Raw genomic sequence first — 19,678 nt, forward strand, 5'->3', positions numbered from 1 at the left:
GGTCCCCAGGACGCCCGGAGGGAATCGCGCCCTCCCCTCGCTCGCTCTTGTCTCCGCCTCCGAGTCGGTGTTGCGGCCCCAGTGTCGGTGCGGACCAGCCCCCTCCAGGTGGGCGGTGGGACCCCCGCGCGGCGCGCCACCCCCCGCGCCTTCCCGCCGGGTCTGCCCCGCCCCGCCCCGCCCCCGGCGCTCGGCCCCGCCCCGACTCCGCCCGCGGCCCCGCCCCGGCCCCACCCCCGCGCGCCGGCGGTCGGCGGCACCGGCCCCGCAGCCAGGACCGGCCAGCGCCGAGGCCGGGGCGCACGGCGAGCGCTGCCCGCCGCTCCCGCTCCCGCTCCCGCTCCCGCTCCCGCTCCCGCTCCCGCTCCGCGCACGGCGGGCGGGCCATGTCCCCGGCTCCGGCCGCGGCGCGCACCCAGGCCCGGCCATGAGGAGCGGCGCGGAGCGCAGAGGCAGCAGCGCGGCGGCGTCCCCCGGCTCGCCGCCCCCCAGCCGCGCGCGCCCCTCCGGCCCCGACGCGACCCCCGCCCCGCCGCCGCCCGCCGCCGGCCAGCCCCGGGCCCGGGACGCGGGCGATGCCCGCGCGCAGCCGCGCCCCCTGTTCCCGTGGAGCAAGTGGAGGAAGCGGATGGGCGCGTCCATGTCGGCGGCCGCGGCGCGGAGGCCGGTGTTTGACGACAAGGAGGACGGTGAGTGCGGCCGCACGCGGGGGCCCGGGCCGCTCCGGGGACAGCGCGGGGCCCGCGGCGCTCTCGCAGGGGCGCCGCGGCCGCGGGATTTCCTCGCGTCCGGACACCGCGACCCGCCGGGGTGGGGGTGGGGGGGGCGTCCCGGGGCGTCTCGGTTTCCGAGGAAACTCGCGGGCGGTGCGTGCGGTGCCCACGCGCGCCGGGGCTCCCGCCTGCGTCCTCCGTGTCCGGCGGCGGCGCAGCGTGCGGGAGTAGGCGGCGGCCCGCCCTGCGGGGTGAGGGTCCGTGGCCGCCGCGGTCCGGCCTTAGCTGCCCACCGCGGCCACGGCCGCCTGCGTTCGGGCTCCTGTCGGGGCGCGCGCGGCGGGTCTGCTCTGCTCCGCAGCGCGCCCGCTTCGGAAGAGAGATGCGTGCCCACAGGTGGCCCGGCCCCCGCCCTGGGAGCTCTGGGTCTGCGGAACGGTGTGTCGTGGTCCCCGCACGGGCTCCGATGTGCGGTGTGCGGTGTGCGGTGTGCGGTGGAGATGGCTTTGCTTTGGTGCGGAGACCTGCCCTTTGGGAACTCCCTTTGAGAACTTCCTCTCGGGTCCTCTGGCAGGGAGAGCACCTGACCCAGACCACCCACCCGCACCTCTGGAGTGGCCTGGAGGAGGCAGGCGCCTGCAGAAGACAGTGACAGGCCACCTTCGACGTGGCAACGACCGGCAGGGAGGGTCCGCCTCTGGGGCCCTGGCGTATATCCACACGCAAACATACAGCTCTTTTCTACAGATGTCGTGGGGATAATTTAAATGGTACAAGGATGACACATTTGATGTTTTTTGGCATTTTCTTAAAATAGTTGAAATATGCATTTTTCATCTGCAGGCAGCCTGCAAAGGTATGATGGGTCCTTTATAATTTTAGAGCACAGCTCCACACAGGGGGCCAAGTTATTTATTCTGATAAATAATTTAAACCTGATAGGAAATCACAGTCGTACGACCGCAGGCCAGTGGTGGTGAATGTGCAGGCCGTGCCCGGGTGGTCACTGGAGCGACGGAGAGGCTGCCTTGGGCTGCCCAGGGGGTGCCGGGCTGCTGAGCCTGGCCACGGTCAGTGGGGAGGGGCATCTGCGACCCACCACATCAGTCCAGGGTGTCCTGGCTCTGCCTGTCATTGTGTTCTGAGCTCTGGGGCAGCAGAACTCAGCGCTGTGACTGTTTCCTATGTCATGCATTTTTGTTTGAACATAAATATTCCGAGTGAAGAAAGCCCAGGGTGCATTAGGAACTGGTCGGAAAGCAGACTGATGTCTAGCTTCTCTGGTGGCGCGATGGGAAAATGTCCGAGAGACGCCTCTGAGTTCAGCGCTTGCTGGCGTCAGCCAAGAGCTGGCCAGTCTTTCCATGTCTTAGCCTTGTGCTCTCCGAGGCGGAGAACGTGGAGATAGAGAAATCGATGTCACACGCGGCTGCCTTCAGCTTTTTAATGTGGGATTTTTCTATTTGCTCACGGCGTGTTATGGCTCAGGTTTCAATGATGATTAAAAAGGCAAAAAGAGCACAGACTCTGTTGATACTGCTCACAGTCTGATTTGGGGATTCTTCAGCACATCCCCCCGCCCCTGTATGGGCCTGGAGTAGGACGGCCGAGGCAGCTGCCGCTCCGGGCGTGGGGAAGTGGGGGCTGACTCTGGCTACAGGTGCTCGCTGTCTGGCACACGTGACCATCCGTTACTTGCTCATCCCTTGGCACGGCGGCCACATCCCCAAACTGAACGCCCCGTTGGGACTCCTCCAGGCTTTGCGTGGTGAGATTGGGCTCGGCAGCCGTGGGCGTTGTCGGTCTAGACGGCGCTTTGTCCCACGTGTGCATGTCATGTTGGGGCGCTATGGCTCAAGCATCCCGGCACAGGCTTGCGGAGGGCCGTGGGTTTATTCAGAGGAAAGGAATGAGGTTTGGGGCGGAGGAGGGAGAGTCAGGGAGGCAGCGGCGTTCCCTGAGCCCCAGGTCCCTTCCAGGCCGGGTGTGAAGTCCCCTGCCCAGCCCCTCCAGGCAGGGGTCGCATTTCTCCTGCCACTGTCACTGTCAAGCCGGCTTGAAGAGGCCGCAGCGCGGTGCCTGTGCCGGAGAGGAGCATTTACTGGGACTGCACAGTTGCTATGGCGACGGAAGACCTTCTGATGAATTTTTTGGATTGAAACTCCCAATTAATATATCAAGTTTGGTCTACAGAGAAAAGGGTCGAAGAGGGGCAGTTTCTCAGAGCACCAGGTAAATCCCAGCCGAAAAGTGTGGTTGTGATAGACAAGTGACGTCATCCCTGTCAGTCCCGTGGGGTCTAGAGCCCCGTGCTTGCTTGGCGGGGCCCGGGCGTGGTGGGGTCTCTGCGTCTCTGTCTCACGCTGGAACCAGGGGCACCCTTCCCCGCTCCCCCTGACGCCATGCCTCCTCCGCTCCCGTCCCTCGCCGAGTTCTGGGAGCTGTGGATCCGAGCCTGCCTGGGGACCTGCCCTGCCTCGGCGGCCCTGCCCTGGAGCCGCCCCTTCGTGTCTCACGGTCTCGGCGTCCCCGTGTGGCATGAGGCTGGGGCGCCCGCCCTTCTCCGTAGTCATGATCAGCACTCAAACCCAAGTGATGTTAGCTTCCTAGTTGGGGGGCGACTAATCTCCACGAGGTTTGCTCCCCGAGAAAGGACTGGGAATAAGGGAGCCCTTGAAGGCCACATACGCCTGGTCTGGGTCTGTCCGGTGGGTGGACAGCACGCCAGGATGGGAGGCCATCAGATTCTCAAGTCCCCTTTCTTAAAATGTAAAAATCAATCAATCAGTCAATCATTTGTTTATTCCTAATTGCAGAAGCATGGAGATGTGTACATGTGTATGCTTACCTGTTTTTCCTAAAATTGTCCTAAATAGGAAAGTCCAGACGCATAGGGTTAGCACTGAGACTCTCTGCAGTGAACGTATCAGTGAGCGTCTTCTGCGGCTTTGCTCTAGGAATGTTCTCACACTTCCAGCCGTGGAGAAACACACTTTTTTCCTTTGATGCAGAAATGGATCGCGTTCCGTTCGTGGTTTGGTCGTAACCTGCTTTCTTACTTCGTGGGATGCTACCGGCATCTGCTGCATCCGTAGCATTTGCTGCATCCGTAGCATTTGCTGGCTGGGTTCACACGAGAAGCCCTCAGACCTGGCTGGGAGCTCCACTCCATGGCGCCCCTAAAACTGTGGCTGCCTGGTCCCCGCCCCCCCAGGAATTCCCGCTAGGGGTGGAGCTCCGCACCCCTCTCTTGTCAGGCTGGTGGTTCTGACCGGTGGCCAGGGCTGAGTCCCTGCCCCTCAGCCTTCCTTGGTGTAGACATGACATTCTCTGCTTCCTTCCTTTGCTGCCGTGGGGTACTGGGGTGTTTCTACTTTCCTGAATATCACAACCAAGCAATAAGCATCTCTGGGCGTTCGGGGTCCTACAGGCGTGGATGACCTTGCCACCCCCGAGCTGTGTCCACGGAAGGCATCTTGACACAGCGGACCTGCTGGCGTCCTTAGGAACGGCCCCTCTGTGCGCCGGGGGCCGTCCTGGGCGTGCCTTCCATGACGGCCCCCGAGGATGTGGCTGCTGCGTGCAGGGTCCCCAGACCCAGGGGGATGTGGGGGGACTGGCAGCAGAAAGGGAGGGCCCAGGTGAGGGGCACAGAGGGCAGAGCGCGGAGTGGTGGGGACGCAGAGCCAGCCATCGCTCGTTCCGGGCATGTTCAGGCTTCCCTGAACCCCCACCAGCTCTGGCTGCTAGTGATATTTTAAATTTCGAATGGTCTGGAAGGTAAAAGGATTATACGAATACTTTGAGTTTCTTTGGCTACTGGGGGGACCTAGGGTCTCTTGCTTCTCACGTTGGGCGTCTGTCTCTGTGGATTACTGGCACCCACCCGAGCCCCTGATTCCTGTGGGGACCGTGGTGCCCCGTGTCTTTGCCCTGTTCTGGGTCTACAAAGCCGTACCCCGGATGGCCCTCCCCACCCCCGTGCACGTGTGCCGTCTGTCTTGCAGTGCTGCTAGGGTTTTGGGTACGGATGTGTTTAATTTTCGCGTGGTCAGATTCATCAATAGCTTCCTTTCCGGCAGTTTCCGGCCGTGGTGTCCTGTTACTACTGTGCCGTTCCCCGTTGACAAGCCTGGGCGTGCCCCTCCTGCTGCTGCGTACGTGGAAACTTCCAGTGCATCTGCAATGCCGTCTGGCCCGGCGGCCGGGGGTCTTCTTGCCGGGGCTCCGCTTTCCGAGGTTGAGCACATTAGGCTGTTTCCACGTTGGAAATGCCCTGTGCTGCGCGTCGGTTGCTGGTTCTGTTGGACCATGAGCAGGATCTCCTCGTGCACCGCACGTCACGCCGGCCAGTGCTGGGATGAAGGCGCACCTTCTTTCTGAAACTCCCGTCCGGGAAAGGCCACCGTGCTGTGACCCTTGCTGGTTCCCCGGGGGTCTCGAGCAGCTTCACTCGACCTTGCTCGGCACTCGGTTGTCGACCCGCAAGGAGGGATGGCCGGTGCCTGCGTGGTGACATGCCCCCCTCTTGGCGTTCCCGAGAGCTCGCAGGCCCGAGCAGAGCGTCTGGGCGCACGTGTGGCCGGCCCCACAGTGCTGCCAGGGCCCTCGTTTCTGGGCCAGTCTGGCCCCTGGTTATTAGGAGGCTGTTTCCTTCCCTCCCGACGCGGTGGCTGTTTTCTGTGGGGCCCAGACTCGGGCTAACGGTGGTTCCCACCCCCTCCCCACACCGCAGGTCTCCCTCGTTGGTCAGAAGCCTGGTGGCTGCAGACTGTGGGGTCCGTTACCAGCCGGCAGGAATGGTGCCGAGGCCCTTGGTGTGGTGGTGGGGATTCGGGCTCTGGCTGGGTAGGAGGGCACGCGGTCCCTTAGGAAAGCCCCCTTGCGTGTCTGTCCCTGGGTTTCTGGGTCCCGGAGGCACTCAAGGTGTTCCTCTCCCCACAGCTGACGAGGCTCGTCCTAGAACGGACTTGGGACCTACTGTCATGTCAGCTCTGCACGCATGTCCATCTGGTCGTGTGTTTTAAAGTGCTAAAAATAAGCTGGTTTTCTTTCAAAAATTTAACCACCCAGCTTTCCAGTCGAGAAGTAATGTCAGAATGCAATGGGGGTCATTTTTGCTCAGGGCTTCTCTCCGGGGCTGCTGGTCTGAGGGAAGCAAAGCCGCGGAGAAGCGCTTGTTCTGCACAGGGTCAGGGCCGCCCAAGCAGGGTCTCTGGCCATCACGGGTCCCCAGGGAACCGGGAGATTCTGATTCAGCAGTCCGGGTGCGGTCTGGGAGTCTGCACGTCCCACCAGCCCCTGGCCGGTGTCCCTACTGCCCGTCCTCCGAGTCGGGAGGGCTGAGCAGATGCGCAGCGGCTGCGGCTGTGGAGGGCGGGACCCCTGGGGCTTGGCGTGCCGGGCGACGGGCGTTGGATGGGAGACCCCACGCGCCCTGGGGGTCCTCTGCGGACGTGCTGGCTCTCGGTGTGAAGCCGCCGGGCAGGGCACGGCGCCCTGTCTCTGGTTTGTACACAAAACCACCGCACGTTCCATGGTCTCCCTTCATTGCCAGTGAGGACCTGGCATCTGTCCTCCGACCCCCTGCCCCGGGGCTGCGGGTGTGAGTGCGGCCAGCGGCGGGTTGCTGAGGGCTGTGCGGACGCTTGTCCCAGAGCTGGCCGCTTGGAGGGCGCTCAGGCACGGTGGGTCCGGCCCCAGCCCCAGCCCCAGCCCAGGGGCCTCCTGAGGGGCTGATGGGGACAGTCTGTCCTCCTGGGGGGCCCCGGCAGCCGCTCGGGCCCTCCTGAGAACACGTCGGTTCTTATTTCAAGGGCCTGTGCTCCGTTCCCTGACCATAGGAAGCTCAGTCCAGTTCGACACTTACCTTCGTGAAAGACCGGACCGCCCGCCTGGTGTCGTTCCTCCTTCCTGTCCATGCTGCCCTGCCCCCCTTGGAGCTACGTCCCACCATGTGTCTCTCCATGCCTGCCCCGCCACCGTCCGTGTGTGACCACAGATAAATGTAAGGCTTTTGTGGCCGCGCTCGCTCCTGGCCGGTGCGCCAAGCAATGTCTAGACCTTGCTGTCCTCAGCAGGCAGGTCTTCTCCATCCCGCTCCCCATCCGTTAGGGGGGATCGAATGTCTTCCCCCGAAGGCATTGCCGTGCCGAGCTCATCTTGGGGTGTGCGCTCCCCCCGGCGGCGAGCTGGCCGGGCGCCCCGCAGGACGTGCTGGGCTCCCTCCCCTTCCCCAGACACCGGCTGGATCCAAATGCTGAATGATTTTAATGACCAGAGTTTGAGATGATTTGGGAGAAGCTGTAATTAATAAAATTATTGTTATTTTTAAAATCTGGGATGCCTGCTTCACTAAAAAATGTTCCATCATTGACCTAAAATCTATTATTTTAAAAAACGAGGCGGCCGGCCGCTGTCGGTGTGGCCGAGGGCAGAGGGCAGCCGGGGCGCTTGCCCGACTCGTCCCACTCAGCTGAGAGAAGGGCCGCCCCTGCCGGCCCACGTTTCCCCCGAGGTGACACGGAGCCCACGGACGGCCCCCAGCGCGGCAGCTCAGGCGCAGGCCCGTGTCGCTCCTGTGAAAACCCTGGGGATGTTATTTAGGTTCCAAAGCCAGGAGAGGGTGTGGGTAGGAGTCACTGTCGCCCCCCATTTATTAAAAATAGGAGCTGAGTACATTCACTTTCTCACAGTGATTTAGAAAGTTGACTTTAGAAAGGTCTCTGCTTTCAGAATTCACATCATGACTCCTCATGCTTTGTATGCACAAGGCAGAACTTGTGGCAAAAGCAAGAAATAGACGAGTTTGTCATTTCTTTCTGTCAGTGCAGCAGGCTCGGCACGGACGCTCGTGCCCGTCCCAGCGTGGGTTTCCCTTGTCCTCGCCGGTGACCCTGTGCAGGCCAGGAGGGGTCTGCTGTGCGCTCGGGGCTCCGCGTCCAGGCCCCTCGCCTCCCCCGGCACCCGGCTGGCCCGTGTCCTTCCCTCCAGCTTCCCTCGGGGGGTTGGGGGGGCAGGGTCTCCGCACCCTTAGATTTTCCTGGTGATGAACCGCCCTGAAACCTAGTGACACAGCAACCCCTGTTCTTGTCTCTCAGGACGGGTGGGGGCGCGGGGTGGGTCTCCCTGCTGCTTGTGATGCCTGCAGAGCCAGGACCCCGTGCGGCATCCTCGGTCCCCAACGTGGGTCCTCACTCCCGGCGCCCCCGGGTCACATCCCTGGGGCTCTCGTTCTCGCTGTCCGTTCTGTCGTCTCTTCTTGTTCTCTGTCACTTACACCTCGTGGCTCCCGTCCCGTCCCCTCCGTCTCTGTGAGCCGTTAGGCCGGGAGCGGCTCTCCCGGTGCCTGTGGCTCAGGGTCCCCTCGCGGCCCCCGTGCGGCTGGCAGCTCTGGCTGCACCGTCTGCAGCTCGGGAGGGGGCCCTGCTCCCACGCCGGGTCCCCGCCACGGGGACCCGCTCGCGTGGAGCTGCTTGCGTGGCCTCACGCCGTGCTGGCCGGCCTCTCCACGCGCCGGGAGACAAAGGAGGAAGCCCGGTGCCTTCTTGGACCCAGACTCCCTGGTCCCGTGCAGTCACCCCCACCCTAGGCCGTGTGTCCCCAGCCAGCCGCCGTGCCCGGCCCACGCTCAAGGGGGTCAGGTTCCACCCTTCGAAGTGAGTGTCAAAGACTGTGTGGGCTTATTTTAAACCAGCAGCTGTCCGTGGTCTTGGGGCTTCTCCGTGTCCACTGGGCTCCTCAGTTGGGCAGTGGGACTTCCTCCCGCCACACCAGGTGTGCCGAGGCCGAGGCACAGGAGAGGCGTGGATGGGCACCGGGTCACTTCCACCACACTCCGCGGGCTGGAGCAGGTTCCTGGCTCAGCTCGGGTTCGGGAGAGGGAACGCACAGCACCAAGACTCTGCCCCTGGGGGTGGCTGGCCGGGGCTGGCTGGCAGACGGAGTGGGACAGGGCAGGGGCGGGCCAGGATGGACTAGAAGCCCCCGGTACCCGGCCGGCCTCTCAGGGCATCAGGACCATTGCCTCACACCTGCCCTCACACTGGTGCGTGAGTTGCCTCTGGGCCACCTCAAACCTGGGGCCACATGGGATGCCAGTGTGGCCAAGAGGAGGACCCAGCAGCACCTGGTGCCGTGGTTGCTGTTTGCGAGTCCCTGAAAACCCTGGGACGCACACAGTTGGGTTCAGGCCTCCGAGGGGAAACAGGGGGCCCAAGAAGCTGGGAGGCTGTGAACCTCTGTCCCCACCTGGTTACGGACACTCTGCCGGCAAGTCACCAGCATCCTGGCTTCCAAGGCCCCTGTGCTGCCGGGGGCCCCACCCGCGGCTGTCCTCGGCCATGTCTGTTTGTGTTGGCCCAATTCCTGTTTTTTTTCTTTTTCTTCAAGAATCAAGGTCATCTTGTGTTTCTGAAGTTGCATTTTAGCTTCTCGAGCAGAAAGGATGATTTGCAAAGTGAGCACATGACTGAGAGAGTGGGGTACAGGGACGTGGGAAGGACAGACATCACGAAGACAGGAAGCCCCGTCCCCGCATGGGACCCGCGCGCTGGCGCTAGGGGGTCCTGTGGTGGTGTCTGGCAGTTGGGAAACCCAGGGCGGGCCTGCCCGTCCTGTAGGTGCTCGGGGCAGCAGGCGGGCGCTGGTACGGGGCGGGCGGGCTGCGGCCGGGAGGCCGGCTGTGGAGCTCACAGGGCGACCGCGGCTGAGAGCGGAGACTCCAGGCCTGGGGGCCGGGGGGCGTCTCTGTGGTTCTTTCCGAGGGTGTGTTGTCGAACTGGGAGTTGGACTGTGGAGTCCCCAGTGATTTGGATCCTGGTGCCCTTTACCCAGAGCCCATGACAATCAGTAAGCGGCTGAAGCCTCCCCGGAGGTCGACGGTACAGACGCCAAGGCAGGGGCCGTGGGGACGGAGCCTGCAGGATGCACTCCGTGGCGGGGCCCCCTCCCGGCCCACGCGGGCCCTCGCTGCCACTCCCGGCCTGCCTCCCTGCTGACCCAGCTCCTCTCCAGGCCCACCCGTGCTTAGGGACTTAGGGAGGGCGTGACCAGCGGTCCTGCCTCCCTGTGCCGACTGCGCGCCCCTGGCCCCCGCGAGCTGAGTGGGACCCTGTGGCCCCCGTGAGCTGACCGCGCCCCCGTGGCTGCCAACTGGGCATGGTGATTAACGACCTCCCTGTTACCCTCAGACGTGTCCCGCTTCAGGTGATGAATTATGCGCGGCTCATCCAGCCACCAGGCACTGTTGCCAGGATGATCCTTTTTTTTCGTTTTTCTTTCTTTCTTTTTTTTTTTTTTTACTTTATACCTTTTTATTATATAATGAAAAGTGACAAGAAAAAATAGGAGGAAATTCTGTGTCTTATGTAATCTCAGCACTGAGACCACAGCCCCATGTGTCTGTCCGCCACCTCCCAGCCACGCTCCCATACCCGGGGCGTGTGCAGCTCTCTGAAAACTTTCTCCTTATGAACTTATTCTAGAATCTCGTAGGCCTAGAGCCAAGTCGGGAAGGCAGAGCAGCGAGTCCCGGTGCTGTTTCCGCGGAGTGCCCGGCGCTCCTGTGCCGCGTCAGGTGGCCCTGCCGGCCGAGCCTGCAGTGACAGGTCGCATCCCAGCCGGGGCTCGCTGGGGGCGCAGACCTGCAGAGCAGGTGCACAGGCGCACGTGTGCGTGTGTGTCGGGCATTTATTGCGAGGAGTCGGCTGCTCCCACAGCCAGGGAGGCCTACAGGCGTCCGGTCAGCTGTCCGCAGGCCTCGGGTCCAGCAAGGCAAGGGCAGCTCTCCATTGGCGGGCTGCACGGAGCCATCCCCAAGGGGAGGTAGGAATGAAGGGAGAAGCCTCTGTCCTCCTCCATCGGGGCCTCGGTGGACGGCCTGATGCCCACCCTCACCGGAACGAAGGGAGAAGCCTCTGATCCTCCTCTGTTGGGGCCTCGGTGGTCGGCCTGATGCCCACCCTCACCGGAACGAAGGGAGAAGCCTCTGATCCTCCTCTGTTGGGGCCTCGGTGGTCGGCCTGATGCCCACCCTCACCGGAACGAAGGGAGAAGCCTCTGATCCTCCTCTGTTGGGGCCTCGGTGGTCGGCCTGATGCCCACCCTCGCCAGGCTGTGGTTTTGCTTGACTGAAACCACGGATTCCAGTGCTCACTTCACCTGGTAACACCCCGGATGCACACAGGATAGTGTGCGATCCAGGCGCCGTGGCCAGTCAAGTTCCCACATAGAATTAACAGCCACAACTGAGTGAAGCTCACAGTTCATTCATAGCGTTTACTTACTGTCCCTCTCCTGTTCCAGGCCCCACGTGACACCCCGTGGTCTCTCCTGACATTCCTTGGGCCACGATGGTGTCTCAGCCTGTCCCTGTTTGTGATGACCTTGACGGTTTTGAGGATGACTGGTCAGGTGCTTTGTAGGGTTTGTCTGCAGTTTTCCCGGTGGTTACGCCGGGGTCTCAGAAAAAGCACCTGGGGTCCCACTGCAGTGGGTCCGTCTGGTCCGTGCATGTGTTGACCTTGACCCCCCCGTGGCTGAGGCTGCTTTTCAGGAGTCTCCCCTGTCGGGGGTCTGTCCTGTCCCCTGCACGCTGACCTTTGGGAAGGACGTCACCGTGCACACCCACCATGGGTGGGTGTCACACTCCACTCTGTGACAGGAGGCCTCTATGTAAGTGATCTGGAATTCGTCTGCAAAGACCTGTCTTCTCCCACTCACACACCGCTGCATTGCCGTTCGGGTCGTCATCCAGTGCGGCTCTGTTCCTTTCTCCTCTCTTGTTCCGGCGTGGGCCCCTGGGAGCTCTTCACTGGGCCCCCGTCCTTGGCACAGCCCCGTGGCTGCAGCCTTCAGAGCACTTCCTTCCTTCTGGCACAATAGGTAGGTCCCCGGCCCAGCCCTTCGCTCGGCTCTCTGGGAGCCCCGGTCCTTCTGTCAGGGAAGGACCTATTGGGATCCAGGGCCTGGGCCCCTGGGAAAGCACAGTCGGAGCCCCTCACGCACCTGTCGGCCCGTCACGAGCTGTGTTCAGAGCGCACCGTTCTGACGGCCGCAGGCAGAGGGAGCGTGAGTTCACACAACTGCTCTGGAAACTGCTCGCAGGCCCTGTGGGAGCCGCACACTCACACGTGCCCCACGGCAGACAGAGGGCAGCCCTCAGTCCAGAGCCAGTGTGGACCTGCTGCCCCAGCCCCTGCGGGTGCCCCCGCCCCCAGCCCAAACCTATGACCTGTTCTTCCAAGCACCCTCGTGCCGAGATGCCCCGGGCCCCCAGCGGTACGAGAAACAGGGACCCCAGCCTGGTCAGCCTTAGACCGTGTCCACCGTCTTTGACTGGGGGGCAGCACTGAACCTACAACCCGGCATTGTATTCCTAGGAACAGACCCAACAGAAGGCGTGCGTCCCTGCCCTCCCCGGGCGGCTCGAGGCGCTGGCAGGAGGAGCTGTCCATGGTGCCGGCGCTGACGGGAGGCCGTGGGGCCTGCGGGTCCGGCTCGGGGGCGCCAGGGCTGAGCCCGAGTGCGTGCTGTGCTCAGTCCATGCTTCATAGCTGTTGGCTGCGTGTGCCACAGGCTCCTGAGGTGGGCCGGGCTGAGCCCTGTGTCCTTATGTCCCTGGGGGTCCCGTGGGGCCAGGCGTCCTGAGGGCTTTCCACATGTGTCTGTGGAGTGAACAAACGGCGTGCAGCCTTTCTCCCGAGCAGAGAATGCTCTGCTTCATGCCGCGTCTCTGTTGCTCTCGTTTCTAGCAAGGCCGCTCAGGCAGGACTGGTTTGTCCTTGCAGCGTCCAGCCCTCCCGCGAGCCCGCAGCCCCACACTCTAGGGAAGGTCCCCTCCACGTGGCTGAGCATAATATCCAGTCTTCAGCCTTCCTCGTCCCTGGCCCATGGCAGCCCCTGGCACGCTGGACCCCTCCTAGGTCCCTCCTAGACCCCTCCCTTCGTGTGGTTTCCCGGACACCATCCTCCAGGCTTCTTCCCGGCCCCTCGGCCGGTCCTTCTTCTCGACTCCGTCTCGCTACACTCACGCATTGGCCGCCTCAAATGTCGTCCATATGCCGACTCCCAAATTTATATCTCCAGCCGGACCTGCCTCCCACGTTCCAGACTTTTCTGTCCAGTCTCTGACTCGACACCACCACTTGTGTTTCTCATACTCTCACTTTCAGCCCCTTGAAACCCAAACTCTGTTGCCCCAAGGGTTTGACCCCTCCCTTGGGCCACGCGTCCTCCCCGGGCTCCCCATGTTCCCAACCCACGAGTCTGACCACAGCCCCTGCTGCGCGGCACCCTGCCCAGGCCCTCCATGCCCACTGCCCCGCCCCTGCTCCCTGTGGCCGCCAGCCCTTCGAACGGCGTTTCTGTCTCTGGCTTGCGTGCATCTGAGCCGGCAGTACGGCTCATCTGTTGCTCCTGGAAAGCCTTCCTCCTTAGCTTTGTGTCCGATGAGAAGGTCCTGGCCCTGGGGGACCAGGCACAGGGTGGCCCTGGTTCCCCAGCCGGCAGCAGCAGGACCCTTGTGGCGGCCAGACCCTGGCTTCTGCTCTTGACCACTGTGTTCCATCTTCTCTGGTGCTGTGCTTTCTGTTCCGGGCTGCCAGAGCCACTAGGTCAAGTCGCCTGGTCCCTCAGAATGGCAGGCCCGGGAAGCCAGGCTTTAGGAGGCATCCCAGCAGGGGCTGCGGTGGGCTGGGAGGGGGCGGCTGCCCCGGCTGCTGGAAGGAGACGTAGGGGACTGACCGCACTTGCCTTTGGGCCACGTGTGATGGATGAATTTCGGCAGAGGCAGGTGCAAGTGTCCCCAGAGCACTTTCCCTGAATTAGGCTGGAAGCACTGCGTGTGGGCGGGTTATGAAACGCCCATCTGACAGGAGCCCGGAACCCGGCTGATGAGCAGGTGTGAGCCTCATGTCCAGGCCCACGGCCGCCGCCCTCCGTGGAGGGTCCTGGCACCTCCTGGGGCCGTCCATGGCACATAGAAGGCTTCAGGGCCTTGGCAAGGCGTGGTTCAGCCCACAGGGTCCCCCGGACGTCCTCAGGCTGAGCCGGGGGGGCTGCCCTGCACTGGGTGGGGCATGGGGGCCTCTTGAAGCCAGGCCGGCTCCGCAGCGTGGACGTCAGGACCCGGACCGTTCTGTGTGGTGGGGGTGGTCCCCTGCCCACAGGGCATTAGTGGCATCTGGGCCTCGACCCATGGGGGGCCAGCAGCAGACCCCCATCCTCCTCTGTGGCTGTCAGTCAGGCATCCAGGCACTGCCGCCTGTGTCCCAGGGTAACACTGCCCCGAGCTGAGAACCACTGCACTCACCGGTGGGTGCACCGAGCCATGATTTTTCTGAGTCCACCGGCTGGGAAGTGTCATCGAGGCACGGCTGAGGGTCTGGTGTTCCTCCCAGAGCATCTCTAGGTGTCCCTGGCGCTGGGGCTGGCAGGACGTACTTTTGCATGTGCGAGCACGTGTGAGCCTCGCAAGTCTGGAAGAGGCCCTGCTTGCCGCGTGAGGTTCAGGGCTGTGCCTGCCCCGGTCGTCCACTCCACGGGGACATCTCCCTGTGGAGGTAGGAGGCGCTGTGCCTAGCGTGCCGGACTTCGCCGTGGCGGCCTTCGGAGGCAGCTGTCCGGGATGTTCTTGCTCCTTATGTCTTTAAGAAGCAGCTGGAGAGGCTGAGGGCCTGGAGGAGTTTCGTCTCCGCAGGATCCCAAGGGCCTCCGCAGAGGGAGCCTTGGAAAGGCCCAGCGCTGAAGGAGCTGGGACTCTGGGGAGGGCGAGACCTGCCTGCCTGCCGCAGCCGGCGTCTATCTGGGGCGGGAGGTTAGGATAGGCTGTCTCGTGCACACAGGTGGACGTGGAGGCCATGCTGACCACGTCCAGCAGCTCCGCTGGCCTGGAGTCTCTGGGGCCGAGCCTGGGGGCTGTGCCAGGGGGCTGGGAGGCAAGGTTTGGGCGGCATGCCTCACTTCATGGGACACAGGGCCCGCAGTCCTTGGGAAGCTGAGCCCCACCCTCTTGCGGTGATGACACACGTCTTCGGGCCTGAGTGTGCAGTCTTCGAGTGAGAACACTGCAGGCCTAGACAGCTGAGGGGACCCCGGAAACCAGGGGCTAGGCGGGGCCACTTGGCTTTGGACCTGCGTGGGCGTGTCAAATGGAATCCAAAAGACCTTTACAAAATGATCTCAAATTCCTTTTAATTAAAGAAATGCAGTACTCCGGAGAGCAAGAGTTGGCTCATCTGCAGACTGAATTAATTGCAAGGTCCCGAGAGGCTCCGTTAATTACATGATCTCGCAGTATCTTCGCTCCTGATGCGGTTGCCACTGCTGTCACCTTAGTGAGCAGATAACGCCCCACAGCAGGCAGAGCCGCCCTCTGTGAAGGAGAGGCGTGGGAGGAGTTAGGTGGGAGCCGGTGGTCCAGCACTCACGGACAGTGGTGCCCCTGTCCCTGGGCACTGGGGGCACTGCCAGCAGCCCGGGCCTCTGACCCTTGGGGCACCGCACGTGGGATGTGGGCATGGTCGTGGGTTCAGGACTCAAGGGGCTCTTGGTTTCCGGGGAGCTCGTGGAAGCCAACCTCCCGGATGGCAGCACCAGCAACCTGGCCAAGAAGACTGGCTTTCTATTTAGAGATGATGCCCTTGCACATGAGTGTGGGTCTGTGTGTGTGCACACGTGTGTGTCTGTGCATGTGCACGAGTGCACACACGAGCACCGCAGACAGAGACTCTCTGTAGGAGTTTCCTGTCATGGGAGTGTGCATCTTTCTCCAGCTCTCAGAATGCCACGAGGGCAGGGCCACGTTGTCTTCACCCTGGACTCCCCAGGACCTTGCACATAGTAGGTGCTCAATAAAGGCTCTTTGCATTTAACTAAGTTGGGTGGAAAGAGGAAATGAGTTGATGTAGAAATGGTTAGACCAGCCCCAGCCAGGATCTTTCTGACCAGACGGGTGTCACACATGCCAGGTCTCCTTTCAGGGAACGTTCTGAAATAGGCAGGGGCAGTCAGGGCCCAGACCCGTTCTCTCTGGCTGGGCCCTGGAGTGCTCGTGAGGTCTGGGCTGAAGGTGTTTGCTGACCCTCAGGGTGGCTGGCCGGTATCTTAAAGGCCCTGCAGGAACTCTCCAGCAGGCACGGCCAGATCTAATTGTCATGGAGAACTGTACAATTATCAAGAAAATTATGCTTCTTACATTGGCAGATGATGGGTGTTCCGAAAGTGATGAACAAAGAGAGATTTTGGTGTGAGGAACATTTGCATCCCTCTGATGACTAATGATATGGATGACTTCTTATTTGCTGATTGGCCACTTGTGAACTTAGTGTGCAAAGTGTCTGTTCGAGCCCTTGCCTTCTCCGGATTGTGTGCGTGTGCATGCGTGTGCACGTGTGTGCACACTACTCACATGGAATTCTGCGTGAACGCTGAGCTCTTTAGAAGGAATTCTGTAGATGTTCTGGGTTCCAGGCCTCTGATGGGCGTGTTGACGTACTTTCTCCCAGTCTGTGCTCAGCCTGTTCTTTCTCTCGGTGTTCTGTTTTGATGAGCAGCCCCTTTCTTGATTGGTGATTTCTACGTCTGCTCTGAAATCTTTGTCTACTTTAAAGTCAAGTGGAGGTCTAGGACCAATTCCACGTTCATTTTTGTGCAGAGCATGAGGTAGGATGTTTGATTTTCCCATGTGGATGCCCAGTTATTCCAGTGCCGTCCCTTGAAAGACTTTATTTTCCTCACTGGGTCACTTTGGTGCCTTGGTCAAAAGTCCGTTGATCTCTGTGTGTGAGTCTGTTTCTAGGGTCTCATTTTGTCTTTCCTTATACCAATGATATGCTGTCTTTATTATGATGATGTTACAGTAAATCTTGCAGAGATAGTGTACGTCTTCCAGTTTTGTTCATTTCCCAAAGTCATTTTGACGATTCTGTGTCCTTTGTGTATCCATATAAATTTTAAATCAGCTTGCCACTTGTTACAAAAAAAGTCTGCTGAGATTTTGTTGGGGTTATGTTAAATCTGTGTACCAATTATAGGGAAAATGGGCATCTTACCAATACCATGTCCCCCGATCCATGAACATGGTATATCTGATCTTGTGTAGTTGCTCTCCGCGATGGGTCACAGTTCGCAGTACACACAGTACACGGTGTGCAGGTCTTGTATATCTTTCATTAATTTTATTTCCAAGCATTTTATGTTTATTTGATGTTATCATAAGTGGCATTATTTTTTATAGTTTTTAGGTTTTCTTTTTATTACTGGCACTTAGAAATACAGTTTATTTTTAAGTTTAGTTTTCTGAATTTACATAAAGGAAAATTTATCTTTTTAAGGATGTTGTTCAATGACTTTTGATAAATACATACAGTCACGTAACCACCACTCAGTCCAGTGGGGGAATATTTCTGTCGTCCCAGAGTTCCTCATTCCTGCGGTTAATCCAGGTATGTGAGCGGCTGGTGTGTGGGAGCCAGGGCTGTGCATCTGATTCCTTTCCAGTTCTTAAAGGACGTTTTGGAAAATAAGAAGTTTTTAATTTTGGTGAAGTCAAAATTTCTTCCTCTATAGTTTGCTCCTCTTTTTTTAAAAATGTATTATCTTGTACTTTCTTTTCTTTTCTTTTCTTTTTTTTTTTTAGATTTTATCCATTTATTTTGACAGAGAGGGACTTAGTGAGAGAGGGAACACAAGGAGGGGGAGTGGGAGAGGGGGAAGCAGGCTCCTCGCTGGGCAGGGAGCCCGACGTGGGTCTCGATCCCAGGACCCTGCGATCATGACCTGAGCCGAAGGCAGATGGTTAATGACTGAGCCACCCAGGCGCCCTAGTTTGTTCTTCTTTTGTCTTTTCTAGGAAATATCTGCCCAATTCCTGGTCATAGAGATTTTTTTCCTTTGTTTTTTTTCTAGAATTTGTACAGCTTTATCTGCTAATTTTCATTCAAGTTCCATTTCATGTTGATTTTTGTATTGATAGGAAGTAAGGGTCGAGGTCCCTCCCCTCCCCTCCCCTCCCTCCACCCCTCCTATTTCCCCCCTTCCTCCTCCTCCCCTGCTCCCTCTGCAGTGGGGATGTGTCTTTGGTCTTCTCACTGATGCCAACCGTACCGGTCACTGCGGCATCTGGGAAGCAGGTGTGTTTGCCCTCCAGCTTTGTTCTTCTTTCTCCAAATTGTTCTGACTATTCTGGATTCTTTGCCTTCCCACATGTACATTAGAATCTGTTTGTCAGTTCCTGAAATGTGCCGGCCGGGACGCTGGCTGGGATTGCACTGAAACCATCCACCGGCTCAGAGGGAATGGACCTCTTAGACTTCTGCATCTTCCAAACCATGAACACGGTGACTCGCACTGCCCGTCCCGGTCCTGGCTCTCTGCTGTGTTTCGTACGTTCCATGCAGAACCTCACACGTTGTGCTGAATGTGTCCCTACACATTCACCATGTAAAACAATGAGGTGTTAGAGGCAGACGCAGCACGGAGGCGTCGGCACTGACCTGGGAGGGCAGCCGCTACCACCGTGAGCCCCCGCAACAAGCCCACGCGTCAGGGGCCCCCGGGGAGCCAGAGAAGTGGGAGGAGGATGCGGGGAGCACAGGTCCACTCTCTGTGCTCACGCAGTCAAGTCAAGAACAACACTGTAGTGCTCATCCACTGCCGCGACGGTAAGAAGCCTCCGGGTCGTGTGCAGGCCTCTGACAGCCCCCGTAGCCTGGTGCTAGGGGATGGGGACCGAGTCCCTGAGAGCAGCAGGCCCCGTCAGCGAGGACCGCCACATCTCCACGGTGTCCTGCGTGGGGACTCGGCTGTCGTGGTCCTGCAGAACTCGCTCACTGCTGAGTAGGACCCTCCTTCTCCCCAGAACCCCCTCCCTCATCCTGCAAAGACCCGCCTTTGTGACGGGAATGGAAAAATCCTGCTTTTTTCTAATAACAACAATAATAATGATGATAAACTTAAAAAATTGTTGAATATCGACTCTACCCTAAAACCTTGTCGACCTCACCATTCTAGTATTTCATCTGTGGATTTCCTCAGATTTTGCGCGTCAGGATCATGTCATCTGTGAACATCTCTTCTATTCCTCCCTTTCTAGAACTTTCTGCCTTAGCGCAGGCTCTGGGATCGCAGGCTCTGGGATCTCAGCGGAGTCGAGCGGAAGTGGGAGAGCAGACGCCCGGCTCCTGGCCTTGGGGAGGGCGCTCCGTACCGTGCCAGCAAGGGCCTGTCTGCTGAGCTTCTAAGATGCCCTTAACAGGCTGAGGAAGTCTCTCTTCCTCGTGTGGTGGGATTTTTGTTTTAAATCATTAATGATGTTGAATTTTGTCAAGTGCTTTCCCTCTACCTGCGCGGGTGACCCCATGATTTTTCTCCTTTATTTGCCGCTGTGCTGACTTACGCTGTGTTTGAACAGAATCCCAGTCTTGGGTCACTAAGTTGGGCTTTAATTATTACCGAATTCAGTTTGCTAATATGTCTTCAATGATCCCTATGTCCATATTGGTCCAGATTTTATTTTCCTGAGATGCCATCGTCTGGTTTTGGGACCGTGTTTACATGGGTTTCAGAAAACGGTGGGAGGGACTCCTTCCTCCTCTTTTTTCCGAGGGAGTTTGCGTGAGTTTCTCCAGTGTTTGCTCAAGTTCACCAGCGAGGCCGTCTGAGCCCAGCACTTTCTTTGTGGGAAGATCCTAATGACAAACTCCGTTTCTTTAATAGACATGGGGTGTGTGGATTTTCCATTTCTTCCCATGTGAGGTTTGGTGATTTTTGTCTTTCAAGGACTGACATTTGCCCACTTGGGCTGAGTTGTTGACTTTATTGGCATAAAGTCGTCGTCTCCTGCAGACGTCTGCAGTGACACCTCCTCTGTTCCTGGTGCTGGAGTTTCATGTTTTCTGTGTGGCCGGGAGAGGAGTGGGAAACCCCCAACCCTGTCCGCCGGCCTCTTCGTGTCGTTCTGTCTG

At 59.7% G+C, this 19,678-nt stretch overlaps 1 protein-coding gene across 2 annotated transcripts in view; it reads left to right on the forward strand.

Annotated features, from left to right (window-relative positions):
• Positions 1-427: 427 nt before the first annotated feature.
• The window catches only part of STK32C (serine/threonine kinase 32C), a gene marked incomplete at its 5' end in the record, with an annotated part of 69,753 nt that continues 50,502 nt past the window's right edge, over positions 428-19,678 (forward strand). For both annotated transcript variants that reach the window (XM_080823537.1, XM_080823538.1), the window contains one exon: positions 428-689. In XM_080823537.1, coding sequence (XP_080679663.1) covers positions 428-689 — 262 coding nt within the window. The remainder of the gene's footprint in view (positions 690-19,678) is intronic.

The sequence above is a fragment of the Martes martes genome (assembly GCF_963455335.1).
Source record: "Martes martes genome assembly, chromosome: 14".
Classification (NCBI taxonomy): Eukaryota; Metazoa; Chordata; class Mammalia; order Carnivora; family Mustelidae; genus Martes; species Martes martes.